The sequence below is a fragment of the Hyperolius riggenbachi genome, chromosome 11 (genome assembly GCF_040937935.1).
Source record: "Hyperolius riggenbachi isolate aHypRig1 chromosome 11, aHypRig1.pri, whole genome shotgun sequence".
NCBI classification, from domain to species: domain Eukaryota; kingdom Metazoa; phylum Chordata; class Amphibia; order Anura; family Hyperoliidae; genus Hyperolius; species Hyperolius riggenbachi.
This window is the reverse complement of record NC_090656.1, coordinates 12,202,613-12,226,170: the sequence shown is the minus strand read 5'-3', so window position 1 is coordinate 12,226,170 and position 23,558 is coordinate 12,202,613. Positions and strand designations below refer to the sequence as shown.

General features: G+C 46.0%; 1 protein-coding gene across 2 annotated transcripts in view; it reads left to right on the top strand.

Annotated features, from left to right (window-relative positions):
* The window catches only part of TANGO6 (transport and golgi organization 6 homolog), a 106,181-nt gene that overhangs the window by 13,624 nt on the left and 68,999 nt on the right, over nucleotides 1–23,558 (top strand). For both annotated transcript variants that reach the window (XM_068260126.1, XM_068260125.1), the window contains exons 3-9: nucleotides 3,315–3,431; nucleotides 12,039–12,189; nucleotides 15,152–15,288; nucleotides 16,299–16,464; nucleotides 17,825–17,892; nucleotides 19,547–19,659; nucleotides 22,524–22,700. In XM_068260126.1, coding sequence (XP_068116227.1) covers nucleotides 3,315–3,431; nucleotides 12,039–12,189; nucleotides 15,152–15,288; nucleotides 16,299–16,464; nucleotides 17,825–17,892; nucleotides 19,547–19,659; nucleotides 22,524–22,700 — 929 coding nt within the window. The remainder of the gene's footprint in view (nucleotides 1–3,314; nucleotides 3,432–12,038; nucleotides 12,190–15,151; nucleotides 15,289–16,298; nucleotides 16,465–17,824; nucleotides 17,893–19,546; nucleotides 19,660–22,523; nucleotides 22,701–23,558) is intronic.

Sequence of the window (23,558 nt, the reverse complement as noted above, 5' to 3'; positions counted from 1 at the left end):
AATGCTAATACCTACAACATCTTTTTGACTTACAAGTCAAGTGATGTTGAATTGGAATTTTTGGATGTTCGGATCAGGCGTGAGGGTGAGGGCATCTCAACCTCCACATTTAGAAAAAATACTGCAGGCAACACATTATTACATTATCAGAGCGCTGTTTGAGTACATATGTTGTATATCGGATGACCTGCCCTTGTAATAAGCATTATGTGGGCAAGACAGAAAGAGAATTACGTACTGGAATTCAGGAACATGTGAGAGCTATAATTGATTCATCAAAGGAAGAAAAAAGAGATAAAACTCCCATAGCTTCACATTTTGCTGAATACCACAATTCAGATCCAACAGGATTAAAATTTAAGGCCATTTATCGTTTAGATCCAGGGATGAGATATGGTAATATGAGGGCTCAATTAATTAAAAAAGAAAGTTTCTGGATATATCAGCTTAAAACTCTGGCCCCTTTGAGACTTAATGTTGATCTAAATCTTAAAGTTTTTTTGAAGTAGTCCTCTGTGTGACAGATAATATGTCTAGGTATGATTTGTCATAAATTGATAGCTATTCTGCGGCTCCTTTTTTGAGCCTGCTGTGTTGGAATTGACCACAAGATGTCTCTGTAAAACATTATTTGCTGTTACCCCATCATCACCACTAGATGGGGCCTTTTTGGAAGTTTGCCAAACTGACTAGATGATATAAATACATGGATATGGGTAACAGCTTACGTGGTGACGTAGCATGTCCTGACGAAGCTCCGGTGGGCGGAGCGAAACGCGTAGACGCTATGCTACGCAGTACGCCATAGGGAGCCGCGCTCTGACTGATACAGGCCGCCGCCATTGCCACCTGCACGAGTCTTTGATCGACCAGTACATTGGAGCCACTACAGGCCGCTCTCCAACTGATGGAGATGGCGGTTTAGAGCTACATTACCGGATCAGATAAGTGATACCTCTTATGCATGGGGTTTTTGCCTGCAACACAATGACTTTGTATCCAGACGCCCGCTTGCAGTTTGCATCACACTGCGTTTCAGATCAGGCGGTCTGTCGTGAGTGGGACATTATCAGTGCTTCTAAAAAACTACCATATACCGTCATTACTTGGTATTTAGACACCTGCTTGCAGCATTTACTACACTGCGTTTTTGATCAGGTGGCCTGACGCGAGTGGGACACTACCAGCTGTTCTAAAACACCGCTCGGCTAAATCAGCTGTCATATAACCATCAATACTTGGCTGATAACTCATATATATGCACTGTGGATTATAATGGACGTCTGACATTAAGATATCTCTACATACTCTTATAAGCAGGATTTCCGTGTTGCACAAGTTCTGATCCGGATTACTTCTTATATTCTCTTCAGCGTCTGCCAATGCATTATCGAACTGAAAACTTCTTGAGTCCATTTCTGTGATATCATGGCACATTGCTGTTACAATGGAGGCAGTATTGTTTCACTAACTGTACTGCGATAGGATTTGGGCCTATTGGACTGACTCTATGCAGTAGCTGTAGATACAGGAATTTTGGTGGCCCTTCCAGGCACTCAAATGGTCGATCATTATACATGGCTCTGGCTTTTTTTCAGTCATTAGATTCTCGGCTCCCTGATATTCTATGAATAGCTTACTTTTTGATCATATTGGTCACACCTTTCCCATACTCTGTGAGTGGTTATAACCATACTTTATTCTATCCCCTTTGGTTTCCTCACAGTGGATGGCTATGGTGTCCCCAATAATTCTATTATGATCCAATAAAAATGTTTGGGGCACCTTGTCTATCTCACTTTATACTGGCATTTTCTGACATTGACCATATTGGTTGCACTAATATTTGCCCTCTGTGAGTGGTTATGACCATATTTGTTTAAGATACTAGGGTCTCCTCACGGGAACATCATATTGGTACCACCAAGGTGCAATCCATCATTTGGTCTAAGCTCTATGATTACTGTTTATGTCTATTGAGCTTTACATAGCTCTCAGCCAGTACTGTTTGGTATTAAACCTGTTGAGATTATAATGCCACAGATAGCGGAATGTGACTTGATTTGGTTAAAATGCTATTCATATGGGACTGTTTGTTCTGTCTTTGACAGTTGCAGCACATAGTATTGTACTTGTCAATACACAAATCCATATGCCAGGTTATTCCCTGACATTTCATTACTACATATATGTGTACCTTTTTAAATTATTGTGAATAAAGTGCAGTTTTTGAGCAGCATATACTGGTTTTTGTTCTCTTTTTGTTTTCATGGGAGCGTACTATACCTGCACAGCACTATTGCGCAGGTGCAGAATGCTCCTGGCTGTGGAAACGGCACGTAGCCAGACTGTGCTGACTGGCTGAATTACCAGGACTCATAGCAGAAGATCCGGGTGGTGGAGGACAGCGAGGGACTGATTAGCCTGAAGGGGGCTGGAGGAAGCCCCAGGTATGTTACCCTTTAATTTGTAGTCACCAAACCAAATTTTAACAACATATCAAATTATTTGATTTCATGAGCAAAGGGAGTGCATACATTTGCATAAATCAGCATCAGTGCAGAATTATTTCCATCTCATTGACCATCTCTATTAGTGACACAGCTACACATCAGGCTTTATTCTTACAGCATAGATGTTATTTAGTATATATAAGAGATTCCTGTGTGCACATCATATATACAGTCACAATCAGATGTGTATATCTGACTTTAAAAATACGGGGACTGCTTTATTGAAGCAGCACAAGTAACTAATTTTGATTGGTTTATTTCATTTTTGTGGACTGAGCACAGCTATTACTGTATATATACATTATTTTTAATGACTGTTATCTGAGAAATAGAACATTTTATCATATTTTCTATTTTAAATAAGTTACAAATTCAGTCGGAGTCGGTGCATTTTTTCTCGACTCCGACTCCAGGCACCCAAAATTGCCCCCTCTCCGACTCCGACTCCACAGCCCTGCTGCTTACAGCATAGGAGGAGGCAAGCTGATGACAGCCGGGTGCTCACCAAAATTAGCTGAGTGGAGCACCTGGCTAAAAGAGCCTGGGGAGAACACTGATGTGGTACCAACTGCTAGCTGGAAATCAGGAGAACAAAGACATGGTCCAACTGCAGTGTGTGGGAGTACCTGCTCACGGTTGTTTGTGGGGTATAGAGAATTATTGAGCACTCGCACACTGTCCAGTTGGACCAGTGTCTTTGCTCTCAGACGGTTATTCCAGCCACTGTCTGTTGCGTGTCTCTTGCTGCTGCCGCTGCACTATCTGTACACTTATGTGATCTGTGTGTGTTTTCTTCTTCAGAGTTTGACGGAAGCTGAGCGCATCCAGTGCAAGGAGGCTCTGCGGAAGCTTCTGGAGCAGCTCTACCAGCCGCTGGTCATCAGGGAGCTGCTGATCCTGCAAGGAGGACCCCGACAGGTAATTCTGCTCGGCCACATCTCACTTCATCCTTTTGGCAAAGGGCTGCTGTAGCAAAAATCCTCAGAAGCACCGTGGGCCAGATTTATCAAAGCATTACCGACACTTCTTCTAACCAGCAGTTCTAACCAGCAGAGGAACAGTTCTGCATGATAATAAGAAACTTCTTAAATCCTACTCATTGTTATAGTAGTTAGCGCTCCACCTTGTGTAGCATATGCATCAATGCCTCTTGTATGTAATTGCACTCACCCTGTCCGTTTGACCACTATGAGACTGGTCAAAAAACGCTCTTGTGTGATCCGCCTCGATCAAGTCCTCTGTTCGGCTACTCCCTCCTGTTGCTTTCAGTCTTCGTCGATCTATATGTATCTCATGGGGTGAAAGAACCTCACATAGTACAGTTCCGTTTGTATAAAAAATAAACTTTAATGCTAAAAAGTTGCACTCACAATGTGTTGGAGCAATAACAGCGCTCAGAGTTTTGGTTACGGGCTCTCCCCCGTGCCTCCCGGTCAGGCTCGTTGGGTCCGTTCCGCTTCCCGCTGGTTGTCCGCACAATGCGGTGAAAAGGCTATTTGTTTAGCTGGTACGTTCCCCACGCTGTGCTCTCCGTGCTTGCGACAGTCCGAGGTAGCTCCACCCTACGCGTTTCGTCACTCCGCGTGACTCATCAGGGGCGTGGTTAGCTACTCGGCTGTCAGTTTACATAGGCTTACAGGATACGCCTTCCGCATATGGTGGCCGTTGTGCACGCCATCGCTTCCCCCCGTCACGCGCATCTTATTGGTCAGTTCTTCTGCCTCACCCGGAAGTGCCCGTAGTGTGCGCCTCAGTGTGGACAGCATACAGGCTGTCATTTCCCCCCTCCGTTTTGGCATAGGGGAAAGCTTGTTTGTCATCATAAATGCATAAAGGTTACATAAAAAGTACATACATTTAAAAAACATGATTAATGCATAAAATGAGTAAATATAAATTATAAAATGAGTAAGTATTAAGAGTATATATTAAAAAACGGGCAAACCATGCCAGTGTTATTAGAATCCTATCTCTCTCCTATATCTAACACTGCCCTCTTGTGGTCAAACCTCATATTACAGATATTAGTTGGTCAATTCTTCTAATTAATTTTATTCCATTTTAACTGTTAGCTATAAAGCAGTTCAGGTCGATGTCAATATTGTGTCCCCTCGGTTGTAAGGTGCTAATTGCATAGATCCACTCTGTTTCCTTTTTGGATATGTCTCTTACTTTATTGGATCCCCTCCATGAATATCTCATTTTCTCAACTCCACAAAATCGTAGTGTCGTAGGGTCTGATTGGTGATAGATCCTAAAATGTTCCGATACGCTATGTTCTTTAAAACCTCTCCTGATATTACCAATGTGCTCTCCTACTCTTCTTTTCAATGTTCTTGTCGTTCTTCCGATATACTGGAGGTTACACTGGCACCAAAGCAGGTACACCACCCCTTTGCTGTTACAGGTTATATTCTGTCTTATCTTGAGGGTGCCTCCTTTGGATGTTGATGTCACCTCATTGCATCTTACTGGTGTTGCCTCCCTGCATCCCACACATCCTCTGCATGGGTAGAAGCCTTTTTGTTACCAAAATGGGGTAACTTCTCTTGGTGGGTTCACACAACATGGTGCTAAAATATTCCTGAGATTTTTTGCTCTCCTATATACAAAATTTGGTTGCTCTGGTAAAATTGTTTTCAGTGTTGCATCTTCCTTTTAATATCGGCCAAAACTTTCTAAAAATACTTTCTATCTGCCTGTGTTGTACTGAATAATCACTAATAAAAGGTACTCGGTCATTGAACTGCTCCCCCTCTTTGACCCTATCTCTCAACAGTTCTCTCCTTTCCATTCTTCCTATTTCCATAATTTCTTTTTGTATATCTGTTTCCTTGTATCCCTTTTCCACAAAGCGTTCCAGTAAGGTATGTGATTGTGTAATGTAATCCTCCATCTCACTACAGTTTCTACGTATACGCATAATCTGACCCCTTGGGACCGCCCTCAGCCATCGCGGATGGTGGCAGCTTTTTACTGATAGATATCCGTTTCGGTCCGTTGGCTTGAAGTATGTGGTGGTAACTAGCCTATTTGCCCTTTTTTCAATATTTAAATCCAAGAAATGGATGCTTTTTTTACTTGCCTCCATGGTTAATTCAATGGAGGGAAGATCTTCTTCTCTACCTCTCCATAGTACAAATAGGTCATCTATAAAACGTCTCCATACTATTATTCGGCCATCCTCTGCTTCCCCCATAGCGTATCGGAACATTTTAGGATCTATCACCAATCAGACCCTACGACACTACGATTTTGTGGAGTTGAGAAAATGAGATATTCATGGAGGGGATCCAATAAAGTAAGAGACATATCCAAAAAGGAAACAGAGTGGATCTATGCAATGGGCACCTTACAACCGAGGGGACACAATATTGACATCGACCTGAACTGCTTTATAGCTAACAGTTAAAATGGAATAAAATTAATTAGAAGAATTGACCAACTAATATCTGTAATATGAGGTTTGACCACAAGAGGGCAGTGTTAGATATAGGAGAGAGATAGGATTCTAATAACACTGGCATGGTTTGCCCGTTTTTTAATATATACTCTTAATACTTACTCATTTTATAATTTATATTTACTCATTTTATGCATTAATCATGTTTTTTAAATGTATGTACTTTTTATGTAACCTTTATGCATTTATGATGACAAACGAGCTTTCCCCTATGCCAAAACGGAGGGGGGAAATGACAGCCTGTATGCTGTCCACACTGAGGCGCACACTACGGGCACTTCCGGGTGAGGCAGAAGAACTGACCAATGAGATGCGCGTGACGGGGGGAAGCGATGGCGTGCACAACGGCCACCATATGCGGAAGGCGTATCCTGTAAGCCTATGTAAACTGACAGCCGAGTAGCTAACCACGCCCCTGATGAGTCACGCGGTGTGACAAAACGCGTAGGGTGGAGCTACCTCGGACTGTGGCAAGCACGGAGAGCACAGCGTGGGGAACGTACCAGCTAAACAAATAGCCTTTTCACCACATTGTGCGGACAACCAGCGGGAAGCGGAGCGGACCCAACGAGCCTGACCGGGAGGCACGGGGGAGAGCCCGTAACCAAAACTCTGAGCGCTGTTATTGCTCCAACACATTGTGAGTGCAACTTTTTAGCATTAAAGTTTATTTTTTATACAAACGGAACTGTACTATGTGAGGTTCTTTCACCCCATGAGATACATATAGATCGACGAAGACTGAAAGCAACAGGAGGGAGTAGCCGAACAGAGGACTTGATCGAGGCGGATCACACAAGAGCGTTTTTTGACCATTCTCATAGTGGTCAAACGGACAGGGTGAGTGCAATTACATACAAGAGGCATTGATGCATATGCTATACAAGGTGGAGCGCTAACTACTATAACAAGAGATATATGCAGATGGTGGAACTGACACCCATTAGAAGCGCATACAAACCTAGAGACTGTTGTTTTATGACCAGATGAACTTCGGACTTTTATTATTATATATAGTTTATTACAGTATACCATTTTTATTGTGCTGAAGAGCCGAAGTGTGTTGAGGAGTATTGTATACTATTGTTGTCACGAATAGAAAAAATTCATTTGTTGTTCAATACCATATACCACTGATCCTGTTGTAGCGCTAACTTTGGAAATAACGCATTAAATCCTACTCAATAGCGGCAGTTTAGCGTGAATTTCTAGAGCTGCTTTACAGTTAAGAGAAGCTCAAATCCATTCCTAAACTGTTGCAGATTGAGAAGGGCTTAAAGAGAACCCGGGGTGGATCCTTGGGGGGCAAATGGGGCACAGAGGCATGTTCTCTGCCTCATGACATGCCTCTGTATCCCCCCACACCGCTACTCTCTGCCCCCGACTATTCCCCCCCCCCCCCCCCCCCCCGTTAGCCACACTCAAGATTGGCAACAATAATTGTTGCTATCTCTAAGGTAAACGCAAGGAGAGGGATTCCCTGTTCAAAACGCCCACAACGGGTATTCCTACAGGGTTTCCAGAGCTGCCACTGGGCAGCTCTCTCTCTCTGGCCACGCCTCCTGCCACTTCCGGCCTCCCTGCACGCTATGAGACCTATAGGTCACGAAAGTGGGCCTGTGTGGCTCACAGGAGTGGCTGTTTTTGCGGCTACCTGATCCGCTCAGCCTCCCGGATCAGGAAGCCTACTTTTTTTTCTTGTCTTTTTGAGCCCACCTCAGGCTCTCTTTAATAGCACTTTAAAGCATGATTTGTGAAGGGCTCCTCCCCCCTGCTGAATTCCTCAATGCCTGCATGTATCAGCACAGCAGATGTGTTGGTTACCTCAGCAACAGCAATTTCCCTCACACACTGCACTGTCTAAAAAACCTTCGCTAGCTCCTCCTATTTTACAACAGTTTTAGAAGGAAACTGCACTATCTAGTGATTTCTTAAGATGTCTGAAACAGTTCTGCACAGATTTCTAAAAACCTACCAATATTTTGTCTCAGACACTCTTGATGAATGTCCCCTGTGTTTCTGCCAGTGACGGGGAACTCATCATTGCATCCCCTCTACAGCCATTACGTTTCTGTGCACAGCTGCTGACTTATCGCAGTGATTACAAAAATAGTTTATTGAGCAACATAATAGTTGCAATCAGACTTGAAATATAACCAGTACAATGTATAGTCTGAGATTACAAGACTACAGAAAACCGGCAGCATATTGTAAATATGAACCCCTCTCTTTTATTAGTGGTAATAGTTAGGCAGGGTGAACGGAGAGGCCTCTCTGAAGTGTGAGTGTTTATTGAGAGTGTGTGGAGAGTAAACCATTTTTATATATTTTAATAAATTGCTATAGAAATCTAGCGCGTGCCAGTGTGATACATAATTTGATATATTGTAAATATTGTTTGGCTATCCTTGTAAATATCTTTATGGCACCAATGATCCTACCTCGTGTCCCATCCACTGAGCAGGTCAGTCACACCAAGCCCATACTTGGGGTTCCAGTGACCTGTTCTGCTATTTCATGGAAACTGTTTTTCCTTTGCATGCTGGGAAAGTCCTGGAATGTGTTCTGGCGCCTCCTGGACTGAACAACTTGTTAGATTAAAATTAGCTGACCTTCCTTCTACCAAGCAAGATGTCTCACTGAATAAATGTCTTAAAGAGAAACCGTAGCCAAGGATTGAACTTCATCCCAATCAGTAGCTGATACCCCCTTTCCCATGAGAAATCTTGTCCTTTTAATTAATGGATCATCAGGGGGCGCTGTATGGCTGATATTGTGGTGAAACCCCTCCCACAGTGTGATGTCAGGACCATGGCTCTGACATCACACTGTGGGAGCCTTGTTGCATTGTGGGAAATAACAGCTGTTTCTAACTGCTAAATATGCAGCATCTCCTTTCACTGACCTCACCTGCCAGCAGTAAAAATGTCACCATGTGACAAATGTCAGAATGTAAATCAGGGAGAGGAAAGCTTTTACAACGGCAAACACTGACTAAATCATTTATACATAATTAGTTAAAAATTAAGCACTTTTTTTTGTTAAATTATTTTTACTGGAGTTCCTCTTTAAAGAGAACCTGAACTGAAAATAAAAAGTCAAAATAAACATACACAGGTCATAATTACCTCCTGTGTAGTCTACTCATCAATCTCTCCTCTCCTGTGTCCTGTGTGTCCACTGTGATCAATGGAATTCTTTGTCCTCCATTTTGAAAATGGCTATTACCCCATAACAGCTTCCTGGTCAGCACAATGTTAAACTGTAATATCGCCCACTTGAGCCATAGGGAAACATGGACATTACCTTGCACATTCAGTTGTAACTGACAGCTGCTGATATATAACTGACAGCAGCTGGTATATATCAGTTCTAACAAAATCTTGTCAGAATTGGAAGGGATCACTGTAAGAAGAAAATGGTGAGCTTCTGAGAGGAACTGACGGTGAGGTAAGTATGTAATATTCATTTGCAGCTACGTCATGTGTTTATTTTATAGAATTTTACTCAGTTCAGGTTCCCTTTAAGGGAGAACTCTGCATATATTCTGCTGAAACAGTGGTTCTAAACGAATGAGGATTTTACATTGCGAGAACCTCACAGATTATACACATACTAGTAAAAAGGCCCACCAGTTAAAAAACGGGCGCTACCCTCCCCCTCACGCGTGCACAGACGTGTCCCGCTCGCCCTTCCCCCACTGCTGTCAGAAGTATATGCACACAGGGATATGTTTAGCAGTTGGAAAAAGCTGGTATTTCCCACAATGCAATGAGGTTCACAAAGGAGGACGCAGAGACACGGGTTTTATTATATAGGACACCGTAAATTAATTGGTGCAAAATGCATCGAAGTCCAGCAGCTGGCTGTTTCCGGATACTCCACAAGGGCTAATCAAGATGAGAGCCTTCCAATTACTTCACAAACCAAATACAAAGCATGGTAACCGTATTATCACGTTCCCTATTCATCTATACTCCGACACAGTGATGCCTCTGAGTAATCTCTTCCTAACCATGTCAGGGTCGCTACCATCAGAGCATTCAGCAAAGGATCCCACATTATTTCTAAACTACTGTGAGCAGGCACAGGCTTTTCCATGTCAAAGGACCACTATCGCGGAAAAATTTAAAATACATGTAAACACATACCAATAAGAAGTATGTTTCCTCCAGAGTAAAATGAGCCATAAATTACTGTTTTCTTATGTTGCTGTCGCTTACACTATGTAGTAGAAATCTGACAGAACCTGCAGGTTTTGGACCAGCTCATCTCCTCATGGGGTATTCTCAGCATGGCCTTTACGCTTTATAAAGACACTCCCTGCAAAGGATTTATACAGATATGCTGGCCAACCTCCCTGCTCGCTGTACACCTTTTTTTGTCAGTTGGACGTAGCAACTACCATTCACTAAGTGCTTTTGAAAATAAATAAAGCACTGAGAACCCCCCCCCCTCCCCCCCATGAGGAAATGAGCTGGTCCAAAACCTGTCAGTTCTACAACCTACTGTTAGCCACAGCAACATAGGAGAAAAGTAATTCATAGCACATTTTACTGTGGGAGAGATGTTCTTTTTATTTGTATATGTTTACACGTACCAGTACTTTAAATGTTACAGTTTTTGTGATTAGCGGTAGTGGCTCCGCCCTACGCGTTTCGTCATCAACCAGACTCATCAGGGGCCTGATGAGTCTGGTTGATGATGAAACACGTAGGGCGGAGCCAGTACGCGTGACGTCAGCACGCTTGGGAACGGTGTACGGAGGAGAGCCCGAGGAGTGTGGGAACTGTCAGTGTGGGACGCCGCCCGGGAGACATCCACTAGTCCATGAGGGCCCTAGGATGACCGTTCAGATACGCCTATACTACTCTTGTAGCTTGTAAGTAGGAGATTGGCGCGAGAAGCGCGGCTGTACATGTTAGTTGTCAAAACTTACTGCGCAATGAGTTTTTTTATTGTGATTTTACCTGAAGTTTTATGAAGATTAAAAAGATGTGTATCTGCTGAGTGGTGTGGCTCACTGAGGATCCTAGTGGAACACCATATTAAGCCTGAGACCCACCTGGAAAATGAGGTGGCTTGTATCTGGTGAGCCCCTTTGATGTTGGTGGTGGATTCACGAGTGCTGGCACGGTTTGCACATGCACAGGTCGTGTCATAGAGATGTGCAATTTGTTTCTCTTTTTAGGTTGCTACATGTAAGAGCGCAGTGGATTTTTTTTTGCTATTGATCTCAGATTTGGATACCTCCACAGCAAACTTATAAGACTTGTTGTAGCAAGGACTTTGGTGACTATTTTCTTAAGTAGCGCTGCCTGTGATAATAATAATATAAAATCAATGCAGCGTTGATGGAAATGTATATAAACCATTCCTCCTCCAATAAATAATAATTGTACATTCAGGAGTTTGTCCCTTAATGACCCGTGAAGTAGACTTTTCCTGCATTTGCCATTTTGCAGTGATTCCGGTTTTTTATGCGTTAGCGAGATTGAGATGGACGGTCACCCGGAATCAACAGAAAGAAAAGTATTTACCGTGGTGCCAGGCTTCGGACACAGGAAGAGGTTGTAGACTACATTTATTGTGTGGATTCCAAATAATGTTTTTTTTTTTTAAGTCAGTGGGAATTATAAAAAAAAATTAAAAAAAATTCAGCCAGATACTTACCAAAGGAGAGGGAAGACTCCGGGTCTTATAGAGCCTTCCTGCTTTTCTCTCCGTTCCCATTTCAGGTCTGGCTCCCCAGTAGCCGTATTCAACCAATTTGGTCAAATACTGATCTCTCTGCGGTTGCAGCGCATTTATAGTGCGAGTTGCAGCGCATTTATAAAGCGCATTGCATCATAACACATTAGGATGTACGCTATGATGGAATCGCAGTTGGGGAACGCAATGCATTTCCCTAATATGTCTAGTTAATAAAGAACCAGATAGGGTGGGGCCTGACAGCCAGCCAGTAATCACACAGAAATGGAAGGCTGCGTATTTATAATATACAGTATATAGATATCCCTTGTACAAGTGATGACCGTTTATGCATATACTTTGCGTTTCAGGGTGCACGCCCTGCTGGCGCTCCCTCCCCCGCACAGAGGGCTCCGGCCCCGGCCTGGCTGCGACGATTGTCCGGCCAACTCCTGTCTGAGCGACTGATGAGAGCAAACGGGGTTCAAGCCGTGGTCCGCGGGATCTTGGAAGGGGCTGGAGGTTAGTGAAATGGTTAAAAAAAATATGATTTAATGTTATATCAAGTTAACATCAAATAGAAACAAATTTATTGTTCTTGGAAAAAAAAATGTAGTGAAATATTGCAGAGAGAAACTTTTTTTGTGGATGTGACGGCATTATCAGGACAGAGAAAAGATAAGAGACAGTGTTGCAAGCGTTCTTTTTGGAAGCTTAAAGAGAACTTGTAACATAAAAAAGTGCCCCTGGGGGGTGGGTACTTCGGGAGGAGGAAGCCTCTCAATCCTATTGAGGCTTCCCCTGTCCTCCATCCCACAGTGGTCTCGCTGGGCCCCTCCGAACACCGGGCATGTAAATATTTACCTTCCCGGCTCCAGAGCAGGTGCAGTAGCGGCTCTCGGCTCGGGATCAGGCAGAAATAGCCGATCCCAGTCGTATCCACTCTACTGCGCAGGCGCAAAGCACTCGGGTCGGGGAGCCGCTACTGAGCCTGCACTGGAGCGGGGGAAGGTAAATCTTGCAGGCGCTACTGCGTCTGCACCACAGCACAACAAATTATCGGCTGTGCTTTAGAAGGGGCCAGGCGAGACCACCGTGGGACGGAGGAGGACAGTGGAAGCCTCAATAGGATCCAGAGGCTTCCCCCTCCCGAGGTAAGTACCCCCCAGGGGCACTTTTTTTTTTGTTAGTCCCTTTAAAGAGAACCTGTGGGGAGACACATGGAGGCGGACATAGTTATTTCCATATGAACAATGCACATCGGCTGTCCTGTTGATCCTCTGCCTCTATACTTTTACCCATGGACCCTGAACAAGCATGCAGATCAGATGACAAAAATCTGACTAGATTAGATGCATGCTTGTTTCAGGAGTGTGATTCAGACACTACTGACCAGAAGGCTCAGCAGAAGCACCGGGCCACTGGTATTGTGTAAAAGGAAATAAATGCAGCAGCCTCCATATATACCTCACCTCGGGTTCATTTTTTTAAGGATAACTTTACTGATATGAGTACAAATATCTATTTACTCTCTAAAGTGCATCACAAATGTGAATGACTACAGTTGTTATGAAGCAGATATACACGGCCATTTCTGGCTTGTATGCATATTGTATGCAACGCAGAAGTGGACCAATCAAAAATGGCAGGAAGTGCATTTGATTGGTCAAAATCAAAAACTGTAAACGACTGCATACAATTGGCATGCGAACTGGAATAATTGACTTCTTTGACCAGCTCTTGTAGCAGGATGTGCAGAGCAGCACATGGCCCGGCTCGACGGGTGACAGATCTGAGGCTCTGATTTGCTGCGATTACTTCCTACAGGAAACATGATCATAGCCAGCAAATTAGATCCTTGCAAACCGGTCACCTGATCAGAGTGATCACATGCTTCTCCATGAGTCCCGCTACACATGAGCAGCTCTTGAAGTTACATCCCCTACACAGAGGGTTCTGATATGGAGATCTGGCCTCCCCATGGCTTTGTGCGCATCTGCCCAAACTGTAATGCCAATTGGTGGAAGCAACTCGCATCATCACTTAAAGGGAACCTTAATTGAACGGGGGTTAAAGAGTTTCACTTACCTAGGGCTATTACCAGCCCCCTGCAGCAGTCCTGTGCCCTTGGAGCCCCTCTGGAATCCTCCGGTCCCCCGCTGTCACTTTGTTTCATTTTTGACAACTCGCCAGTCGGCCGGCCGCCATGCGTAATTTTGGACGCATTCCCTACTGCAATTAGCGCTGTTGCGGACCGCAACGCGTACAAAATACGCATACAATACGCATTCCGCACACGTAAATATGCGGCAATGCGTATTTTTGTACGCGTTGCGGTCCGCAACAGCGCTAATTGCAGTAGGGAATGCGTCCAATAATACGCATGGCGGCCGGCCGACTGGTGAATCGTCAAAATCGAAACAAAGTGACAGCGGGGGACCGGAGGATTCCAGAGCGGCTCCGAGGGCACAGGACTGCTGCAGGGGGCTGGTAATAGCCCCAGGTAATTGAAACTCTTTACCCTCCATTCAGCTAAGGTTCCCTTTAAAGCAGGGGTGCCCATTAGGTAGATCGCGATCTACCAGTAGATCGTGGAGGACTTTGTGGTAGATCTCGACTCCACTACATTTTCCATTCTGTATATACAAATGTGCTCCTAAAATGGTACATAGGTAGATCATTTTGACTTGTTAATTGTTTTAAAGTAGCTCACAAGCCGAAAAAGTGTGGGCACCTATGACTTAAAGGGAACCTAAAGTGAGCTTAAAAAACTTACCTGGAGCTTCTACCAGCCCCCTGCAGCCGCCCTGTGCCTGCGCCGTTCTGGAACGATCCTCTGGTCTCCCGCCGTGGCACAGTTTCGTTTCTGACAACTCAGCCAGTCAATGGCACGTCCTTGATCATGCTCCCTCCGCCGCAGTGTGAGAAAATCTACTGCGCATCCGCACTCAATTCCACCACTGCTCCACTCAATTCCACCCCACCCTCGTCCATATGGGATCCACAACCTTCCCCAGTAGAGACCCCAGCTGCCACATTTTGACGCTCCCGGTGAAGTCAAGCAAGTGCCGCAATACATACCGGGCTATTTAGTCCGTGTATGTAAAGTACATCAATGTACTCACATCCACAGGCTACAACTCCCTGCATGCATTGCCGTGTTCATTAGTGTGTGACTTCGCTGGGAGTGTCAAAATACGGCAGCTGTGGTCTCTCCTGTGGAAGATGGCGGATCCCATATGGATAGGCGGGGCCAGCAGAGCAGCCACCTTAAGAAATGACAATCACTCCCACTAATGGCACAGTCCATTATGAACCTCACTTGTGGGGAGGTTCATTTGCTATAGTTTCACTTGTAGCTTCTCATTTGCATTCTCAGAAGTAAGCTGGGGGTGAAGCTTGCAGGGTAAAAGCTGTATGTAGACTGGTTGTTTGTCTGCCTGGAGAATGTGTTTTTTCTAAGAGAGATTGTTGTATATTGCAGTGGGTGCTGCTGGGGGGCGAGAGGCGGAAGCGGCTGCCAGTAACTGGAAGAAGTGTGACGCCGTGGCCAAGATCCTGGCATCCTGTCCCCAGCAGTCCCTGAGTGTGGACGAGTATTACCAGAAGGTCTGCCCACAGGTATCACAACCTTATTACAGATCCCATGCAGTTGATAGTTTGTTTTTGGGGTTGGGGGAGTATAGCGGCAGGGTTCACTTCTTCTGGTGACCCACACATTTCATCTGAGGCCTCGCCTGCACTGGAATGAGCACAGTGGGAAATAATCTGCCATAGACTGGCTCATAAGGAATAACAGCAGAGCTGTCTGAACCCAGATCTGGTATCCCCTCCCTCTGCCTCCTCACAGAGATCCCAGCTCATATCTGCCCCTCCCCTGCAGAGCTCTCTTATCCCAGGTCAGGGGTCCCCTCTGCCTTCTCACAGAGATCCCACCTCATATCTGCCCCTCCCCTGCAGAGCTCTCTTATCCCAGGTCAGGGGTCCCCTCTGCCTCCTCACAGAGATCCCAGCTCATATCTGCCCCTCCCCTGCAGAGCTCTCTGATCCCAGGTCAGGGGTCCTCTCTGCCGCCTCACAGAGATCCCAGCTCATATCTGCCCCTCCTCTGCAGAGCTCTCTGATCCCAGGTAAGGGGGTCCCCTCTGTCTCCTCACAGAGATCCCAGCTCATATCTGCCCCTCCCCTGCAGAGCTCTCTGATCCCAGGTTAGGGATCCTTTCTGCCTCCTCACAGAGATCCCACCTCATATCTGCCCCTCTGCAGAGCTCTCTGATCCCAGGTCAGTGGATCCCGTCTGCCTCCTCACAAATATCCCAGCTCACTTCTGCCCCCTACCCTGCAGAGCTCTCTGATCCTAGGTCATTGGGTCCCCTCAGCCTCCTCACAGAGATCCCTTCTTGAATATGCCCCTCCCCTGCAGAGCTCTCCAATTACAGGTCAAGGGCCTTCCTCACAGAGATTCGTTCTCACGTCTGCCCTTTCCCTGCAGAGCTCTCTAACCCAGGTCCTTGGTCCTCTCTGCCTCCACATCTGTCCCCTCCCCTGCAGAGCTCTGTTATCCCAGGTTGGTGGTCCCTTCTGCCTCCTCACAGACCTTCCTTCTCACATCTGTCCCTTCCCCCCTCCAGATCCTGGACTTGTTGCACATCCAGAACACACTGACGGCGCGCCAGTTTCAAAGAGTTGCCACGGAAACGTTCCTGAAGATTGTGCGCGATCAGCCTCATCTAGGGGAGAAGCTTCTGATGCAGCCAATGCTGGAACCACTGCTGCGCTGCACTGCGCCCCCCACAGGTAAGTGTCCACATTGTTGAATAGTGAAAATGGGAATTTTAAAGTAGAACTTGAATCGGGGAAAAAAGTTCACTTTCACTTACTGGAGCTTCTTCCAGCCTCATGTAGTCTTTGAGATCCCTCAATGCCCTCTGGGTCCCCTCTGTTGTTCCTCTGTCACCTCAGTTATAGTCTACGACCCAGCTGGGTGGAGCACTGTGGCGCATGCACAGAACCTCTCCGGCCATGGGAGGGCTATCGAGGCGCGCAGCCGGGACAGCGCATGTGCTGTAGTGCGCAACCCAGCCTAAGCTGCCCTTACCTTCACTCACCTACCTTGGAGCACCCACTTAGGGTGAGTAAAGGACCTGCGACCAAATCTCGAGGGAGGGGCGTAATCATGGACATTCCCACTAAACTGAACCAAAGAGATTTTGGAAATCGGCACGTAAGACACCTGACCAGCATTTTGGGACTTACAAAAATCTTATTTGGGCATTATTTATTTATAGACATGTCGGCTATTTCACATTTCTGAATGGCAGATGTGCCGATAACCTTGGAAACTGTCCACATTTTTTATATTATGGTCCTTTATCAATAAGAATAGAGAGTTGTACATACATTAAAGGGTGATGTGATAATCACGTAGGTACAAAACAAGCAGTCTTTGACCATGAACATAAACAGAGCATTTATATCAAAAGAGCACAATCTAGCGGTGACAAACCAGTGTCACTGATAACTTGCAAAATAGTATTTGAGGCGTCAGAGTGGAACAAGGCAAAACCCTCAGCAAGATAAAAAATATGGGCAGAAAACAGTGGGCCAACACGATCTTAAAATCCCGGGCAGCAAAATAGAAAACCATAGGTCTCTAGAGCCCAGAGGGATCATACTACCAGAGGCCTTTCACAAAGTCAAATAGCCACAGGAGAGTAAGAGATAAGTATATTATCTAGAGGGGTTCGCCTAGCTGTTCCATCTACCTGACCAGCTGGCCACAAAATATCAGACTGTTAGTATCAGTTAAATATATAACCCCGAAATAGAAGGAACAGAGTTACAAGAGAAAAGAAAAAAAGAGAGAAAGGGAAGAGAAGATAAAGAAATGTAAAGCAAGTGGAAGAAGGAGACAAAGAGATATGTTCACTATAGAGCCTGGTACACACTTTCAATTACGATTGGCCGATCACTGACCAATTTTTCCACCTCCTTGTAGTATGTGGGTCAGCAGATATTGAATACAATGAACAGATTGTGTAGGTAAACCCTCATTCTACATGGGAGTGGTAACATTGGACGGTGATTGGCCAATGATAATTGCGAGTGTGTACCAGGCTTTACAGTACCGCTTCTCACTCTCTCCCTCTTGTTGTAGATCCGACTTCTGGGGAGACTCTGGTGGCCGAATCCGAGCTGTCTCTGTGTGTGGAGGACATTGTTAAGGTGAGTCTTTATAGCAGAAGAGTCCTTATAAAGGAAGTCCACAAGTGCTGCTTAATTAAACCACACACACCCACACACACACACACTGCTCACACACACACACACACACACACACACACACACACACACACTGCTCACACACACACACTGCTCACACACACACACACACACACACACACACACTGCTCACACCCACACACACACACACACTGCTCACACCCACACACACACACACACACTGCTCACACCCACACACACACACACACACACTGCTCACACCCACACACACACACACACACACACACACACACACTGCTCACACCCACACACACACACACACACACACACTGCTCACACCCACACACACACACACACACTGCTCACACCCACCCACACACACACACACACACACACTGCTCACACCCACCCATACACACACACACACACTGCTCACACACACACACTGCTCACACACACACACACTGCACACACACACACTGCTCACACACACACTGCTCACACACACACTGCTCACACACACACTGCTCACACACACACACACACACACACACACACACACACACACACTGCTCACACACACACTGCTCACACACACACACACACACACACACACACACACACACACACACACACACACACACACACACACACACACTGCTCACACACACACACACACTGCTCACACACACACACACACTGCTCACACACTACACACACACTACACACACACTACACACACACTACACACACACTACACACACACTACACACACACACACACACACACACACACACACACACACACACACACACACACACACTGCACACACACACTACACACACACTACACACACACACACACACACACACACACACACACACACACTGTATACACACACACACACACACACACACACTGCTCACACCCACAGACACACACACACTGCTCACACCCACAGACACACACACACTGCTCACACCCACAGACACACACACACTGCTCACACCCACAGACACACACACTGCTCACACCCACAGACACACACACTGCTCACACCCACAGACACACACACTGCTCACACCCACAGACACACACACACACACACCTCTGCTGGTGGTAAGATGTATAAATCCATAACAAAAGTTTGGGCAAGCATCAGCCATACCACTACAACATATATGTCCAAGGAGTGTGCAGAAAGGAACATGAGAAATACATCCTCAAATTGTCAGACTATTCCACTTCCGCAGAAGCGCATTTGCGCTACACGGCCGTAAGGCTCTCACCCCCCAGCACCCACCGCACAGCTTCACCAGCAAACCGGTATGTTAGCTTTTAATATGCATGAAATTTGAATCTACGTTGTAGCACCATGTGTTATGAATAAACAAGCAGTTATACAGCAGTGCCGGCATTTCTCATCTTTTTCTCTGCCTGCATATGATGTCTATCTGAGCCTGAGCACGCTGATCTATCTGCATCGCACCGGATACCTGGTCTGCACCCCTGTAACCCTCCCTGCACCCTTAGCTGCTGTGCCAGCACCCTTCTATCCTACCTTCCATTGTGATCTCTTATATCACCTACTTGTTGGGTCACATGTGCTGCCTCTTATAGTTGGTGTTATTTGCAGGTGTTTGTAGTCGGGAATGATGCCACACCCTCCATACTGAACTTCACCAGACAAGTCCTCTCCACTGTCTTCTCCTTGTATTGCTTCTCTCGCCAGAATGTGTCTCACTTGCGGTAAGGGAAAAAAAACAATAGACTTAACTTGGCACAATCTGTTATGTAGCAGGAGGAGATGGCAGCGCTTCCAAGGCAGGCTGCATCTGAATGACTAATCGCATGGATGTGCAGAGCCTAAATATAGGCAGGTTACACAACTTGCATTCAAAACAGATGCAACATAATGGAGGAACTTGGCTTCCAAACACAGAGTGTTCCGTACTAGACTCCTCCACTGTGTTGAGGTATCCTCATGGAAGAGTCCCTAACCTCTAACTAAGCTGTCAACTTTTTTTTACTATCATTTATTAACAAGTGTTTTATTTTGGTAATGGAGGGGGGGGGAGGGATTTATTTTTATTAAATTTATATAGTGTAAAGTGTTGTGTTTTTTACCACTAGATGTCCCCATACACTATTCTGTGTGCTTTGGACAGACTTCAAGGCACACAAACAGTGATGTTGCAGTAATGATCATTGGCTTCTCGTTGAAGCCATGGTTGTTCCCTTACAGGCAATTTGATTGGCTCAGGGAACACTTCTTCCACTTCACCAATCACAGATGTGTCTGTCCCAACGAGTAGGCGCAGCGGGAGTGTGCGCACTAACGGCAGCTGCGAGTGACGCATTAAAATGTCCTAATAGTGGCAAACAGGACCTTTTATTAGGGCTACACGATTTTAGGGAAAAATCGAAATTGCGATTTTTCTCTCAGAAATTAATTTCGATTTTCCCCCCTTTTTTTTTTTAAATTCCTGCCTTTCGCACTTTGGGCGGGGAGGGGGGGGGCGGCTTGGCTCACGGTCTGCACTGCCTGGTCCGCTGTCTGTACCATCTTGCTTCTGGCCCCGCTGTGCGCGGATTGGCCAGAAGCAGTGAATATGTATAAGTGTTAATGACGGGGGGCGGATCCACTAGAACGAGCGGCCGGGCACATCATACAGCATTACCTATCACTGGCTAGCGATGGAATGACGGCAGCAGTAGGCGGAGCTGTATGCTCTGTACATCTCCGCCTACCGCTGCCGTCATTCCATCGCTAGCCAGTGATTGGTAATGCTGCTGTATGTGCCCGGCCGCTCGCTCTAGTGGATCCGCCCCCCACTCATTAACACTTATACATATTCACTGCTCATGGTCCGCACTGCCCGTTCCGCTGTCTGTACCATCTTGCTTCTGGCCCCGCTGTGCGCGGATTGTCCAGAAGCAGTGAATATGTATGAGTGTTAATGACGGGGGGCGGATCCACTAGAGCGAGCAGCCGGGCACATCATACAGCATTACCTATCACTGGCTAGCGATGGAATGACGGCAGTGGTAGGCGGAGATGTACAGAGCATACAGCTCCGCCTACTGCTGCCGTCATTCCATCGCTAGCCAGTGATAGGTAATGCTGTATGATGTGCCCGGCCGCTCGCTCTAGTGGATCCGCCCCCCGCTCATTAACACTTATACATATTCACTGCTTCTGGCCAATCCGCGCACAGCGGGGCCAGAAGCAAGATGGTACAGACAGCGGACCGAAAAACCGAAGGGACTGACGATCAGCAGATCGTCTTGCCTCGAACCGCGGTTTCGGTTTTAAACCGAAAAACCGTGCAGCCCTACCTTTTATTGTGACTCGTTGCTGCTAACAGCTTAAAGTGCAGGAGCATGAAATGTGGAGTGTGACCATACACTCTGCACAATGTGTATAGTGTTATTTTTTGGACCATTGTTTGAATTTTGGAGCAGCTGTTAGGTGTCCTGTGAGTTTTTGACAGTTGGCATCACTTTTGTATGTGTCTCTATGGCTGTGTTCACACATAGGGGCCCGTTTCCACTAGCCGCGGTGTGATGAGATCATTGCAGTGCACCGCATCCAAACTGCAGCTAACGTAAGTCAATGGAATAGTTACCATCGATGCAAATTTACATTTGCGACGCGGGTAAAATTATGGGTTGCAGTCTGCATTTTTCCGCAGTACGCATCCGATTCCCATAGCAGTTGTACTGAGCTGCATTGCATGATGACCGGGTGTATGTGATGCGTTGATTGCACTACGGCAATGCAGCTAGTGCAGATGGGTCCAGTCAGGTAAACTGATAGAAAACCGATGCAAAACTGACAGGACCAGGGACCAGAAATGCACAGATTTGCATGTGAACCAAGCTTAAAAGTTAAATTTTATTTTCGCTCTTTCATTAACCTCCCTGATATTATGATTATTTCCAGATTTAGGGTCTAAAAGCCGAACAATTTTTGCACAAGCTTTTAGACTCTAAAAACCAGAAGAAAAAAAAACACACCACAGAGAGATCTGCAGCAGCTCCTGCATATAACTCACTCAGGCAATTATCGCCCTGAGCTGCAGATTTCTGTCCCGAGCCTGAGTCAGGATTACTGCTAAGGAGATGAACTTTTTCTGTTGTGTTCATATACAGCAAATACTGTTACAACTGTCTGTGTCCCTGTATTACAGCAATCCCCTCACTTTCTGCTAAGCCATGTTCACAGTGGCAGCACACGTTATGCTTGCGTTGCATCGTGTACAGTAAATCATACAGTCAATGAAAAGTATTCTTCACTTTTAATGTTAACACAGCGTTTACACTGCAACCCATTATAATGCAATGCTCCCTCCACATTGTGAACGTCACATTGGTTGCGCATTGCATTAAGCTGTGTTATAAATTGGTCGTTCTGCTGCACTGCAGCGCACCATTGTGGCCTTTCAAATACAACAGGAAGTGAGAGGTGCAATAGGACAGAGGCTCCCCCTGCAGACCAGAAAGAGAAGTGATTTGTCTGAGACCTCGGTATGGATAAGGGGCAACTGTTTACGGATCTCACAGTGGCGGTTCTGTGAGCCTCACTGATAATTCTCTCCATGTTTCTGCAGCTCTCCCTGCCAGGACATCCTCCTGTGGTTCCTGGAGAAATCAGACAGAGAATCTGCAGTATCAGCGCTGATGGGACTGAGCGGGATAGAAGCGTTCACCCCTCCTCTGCCTCCTCATTGTCACATCAGACCTGGCAGTCTCGGCGGAGCCACCATCGTCTTCCAAACACAGCAAAGGTGATGTCTCTGAGTGGTAGTACTCCTGTTCAACACATGGTGGTGCTCTCACCCAGGGAATGAAATATGGAGAGTGTCAATATGCCTTTTTAAAACAGAAGGCATTTGCAATTCTTCAAGCGGACCTGTAGTCAGGATAAAAAGTTAGATACCTCAGTAGGGGTCATTCCCTGCGGCCAGTAGCAGGGCGAGTACTTGTCATTATTGCATAATGGAAGGACTGTTTGGAGGCATCGGCTGTACTGACAGGAGGAGAGGGCCGAGCGCAGCCTCTCTAAGTGAGGAGGAAAGTCCTTCTTGGGCAAATAACAGCCGGGCACTTGCCAAAATTAGCTGATATGAAGGTCATTTCTGCATTTCATATGTGGGGGTGATTGCCGGATTTCAAATGTAGTGTGGCCTTTAACCCCCCTACGACTGCAACACGCCAATGGGCGTGATCGTGGCGGCAGCCCCAGGACTGCCTAACGCCAATTGGCGTCATGTCCTGGGACGGGATTTTGAAGGAGACTGCGCGCGCACATCTCCATCTGAATGACACTCAGTCATCAGTCTCCCAGCGGCTAATGCCTATGACAGCAAATCGTTGTCATAGGCTGGTTGTGGGAGGGAGGGTTATAAAAATAAGAGCTTTATTTATAAAAAATAAATATTTATCAAAAAATAAACATCCTGGGGCGATCATAGCCCACCAACAGAAAGCTCTGTTGGCGGGCAGAAAAGGGGGGATCACTTGTGCGCTGAGTTCTATAGCCCTGCAGCAAGGCCTTAAAGCTGCAGTGGCCTAATTAGGAAAAAATGAACTGGTCACTAGGGGGGTGTAAGCCCACAGTCCTCAAGTGGTTAATGTGTCAGTTG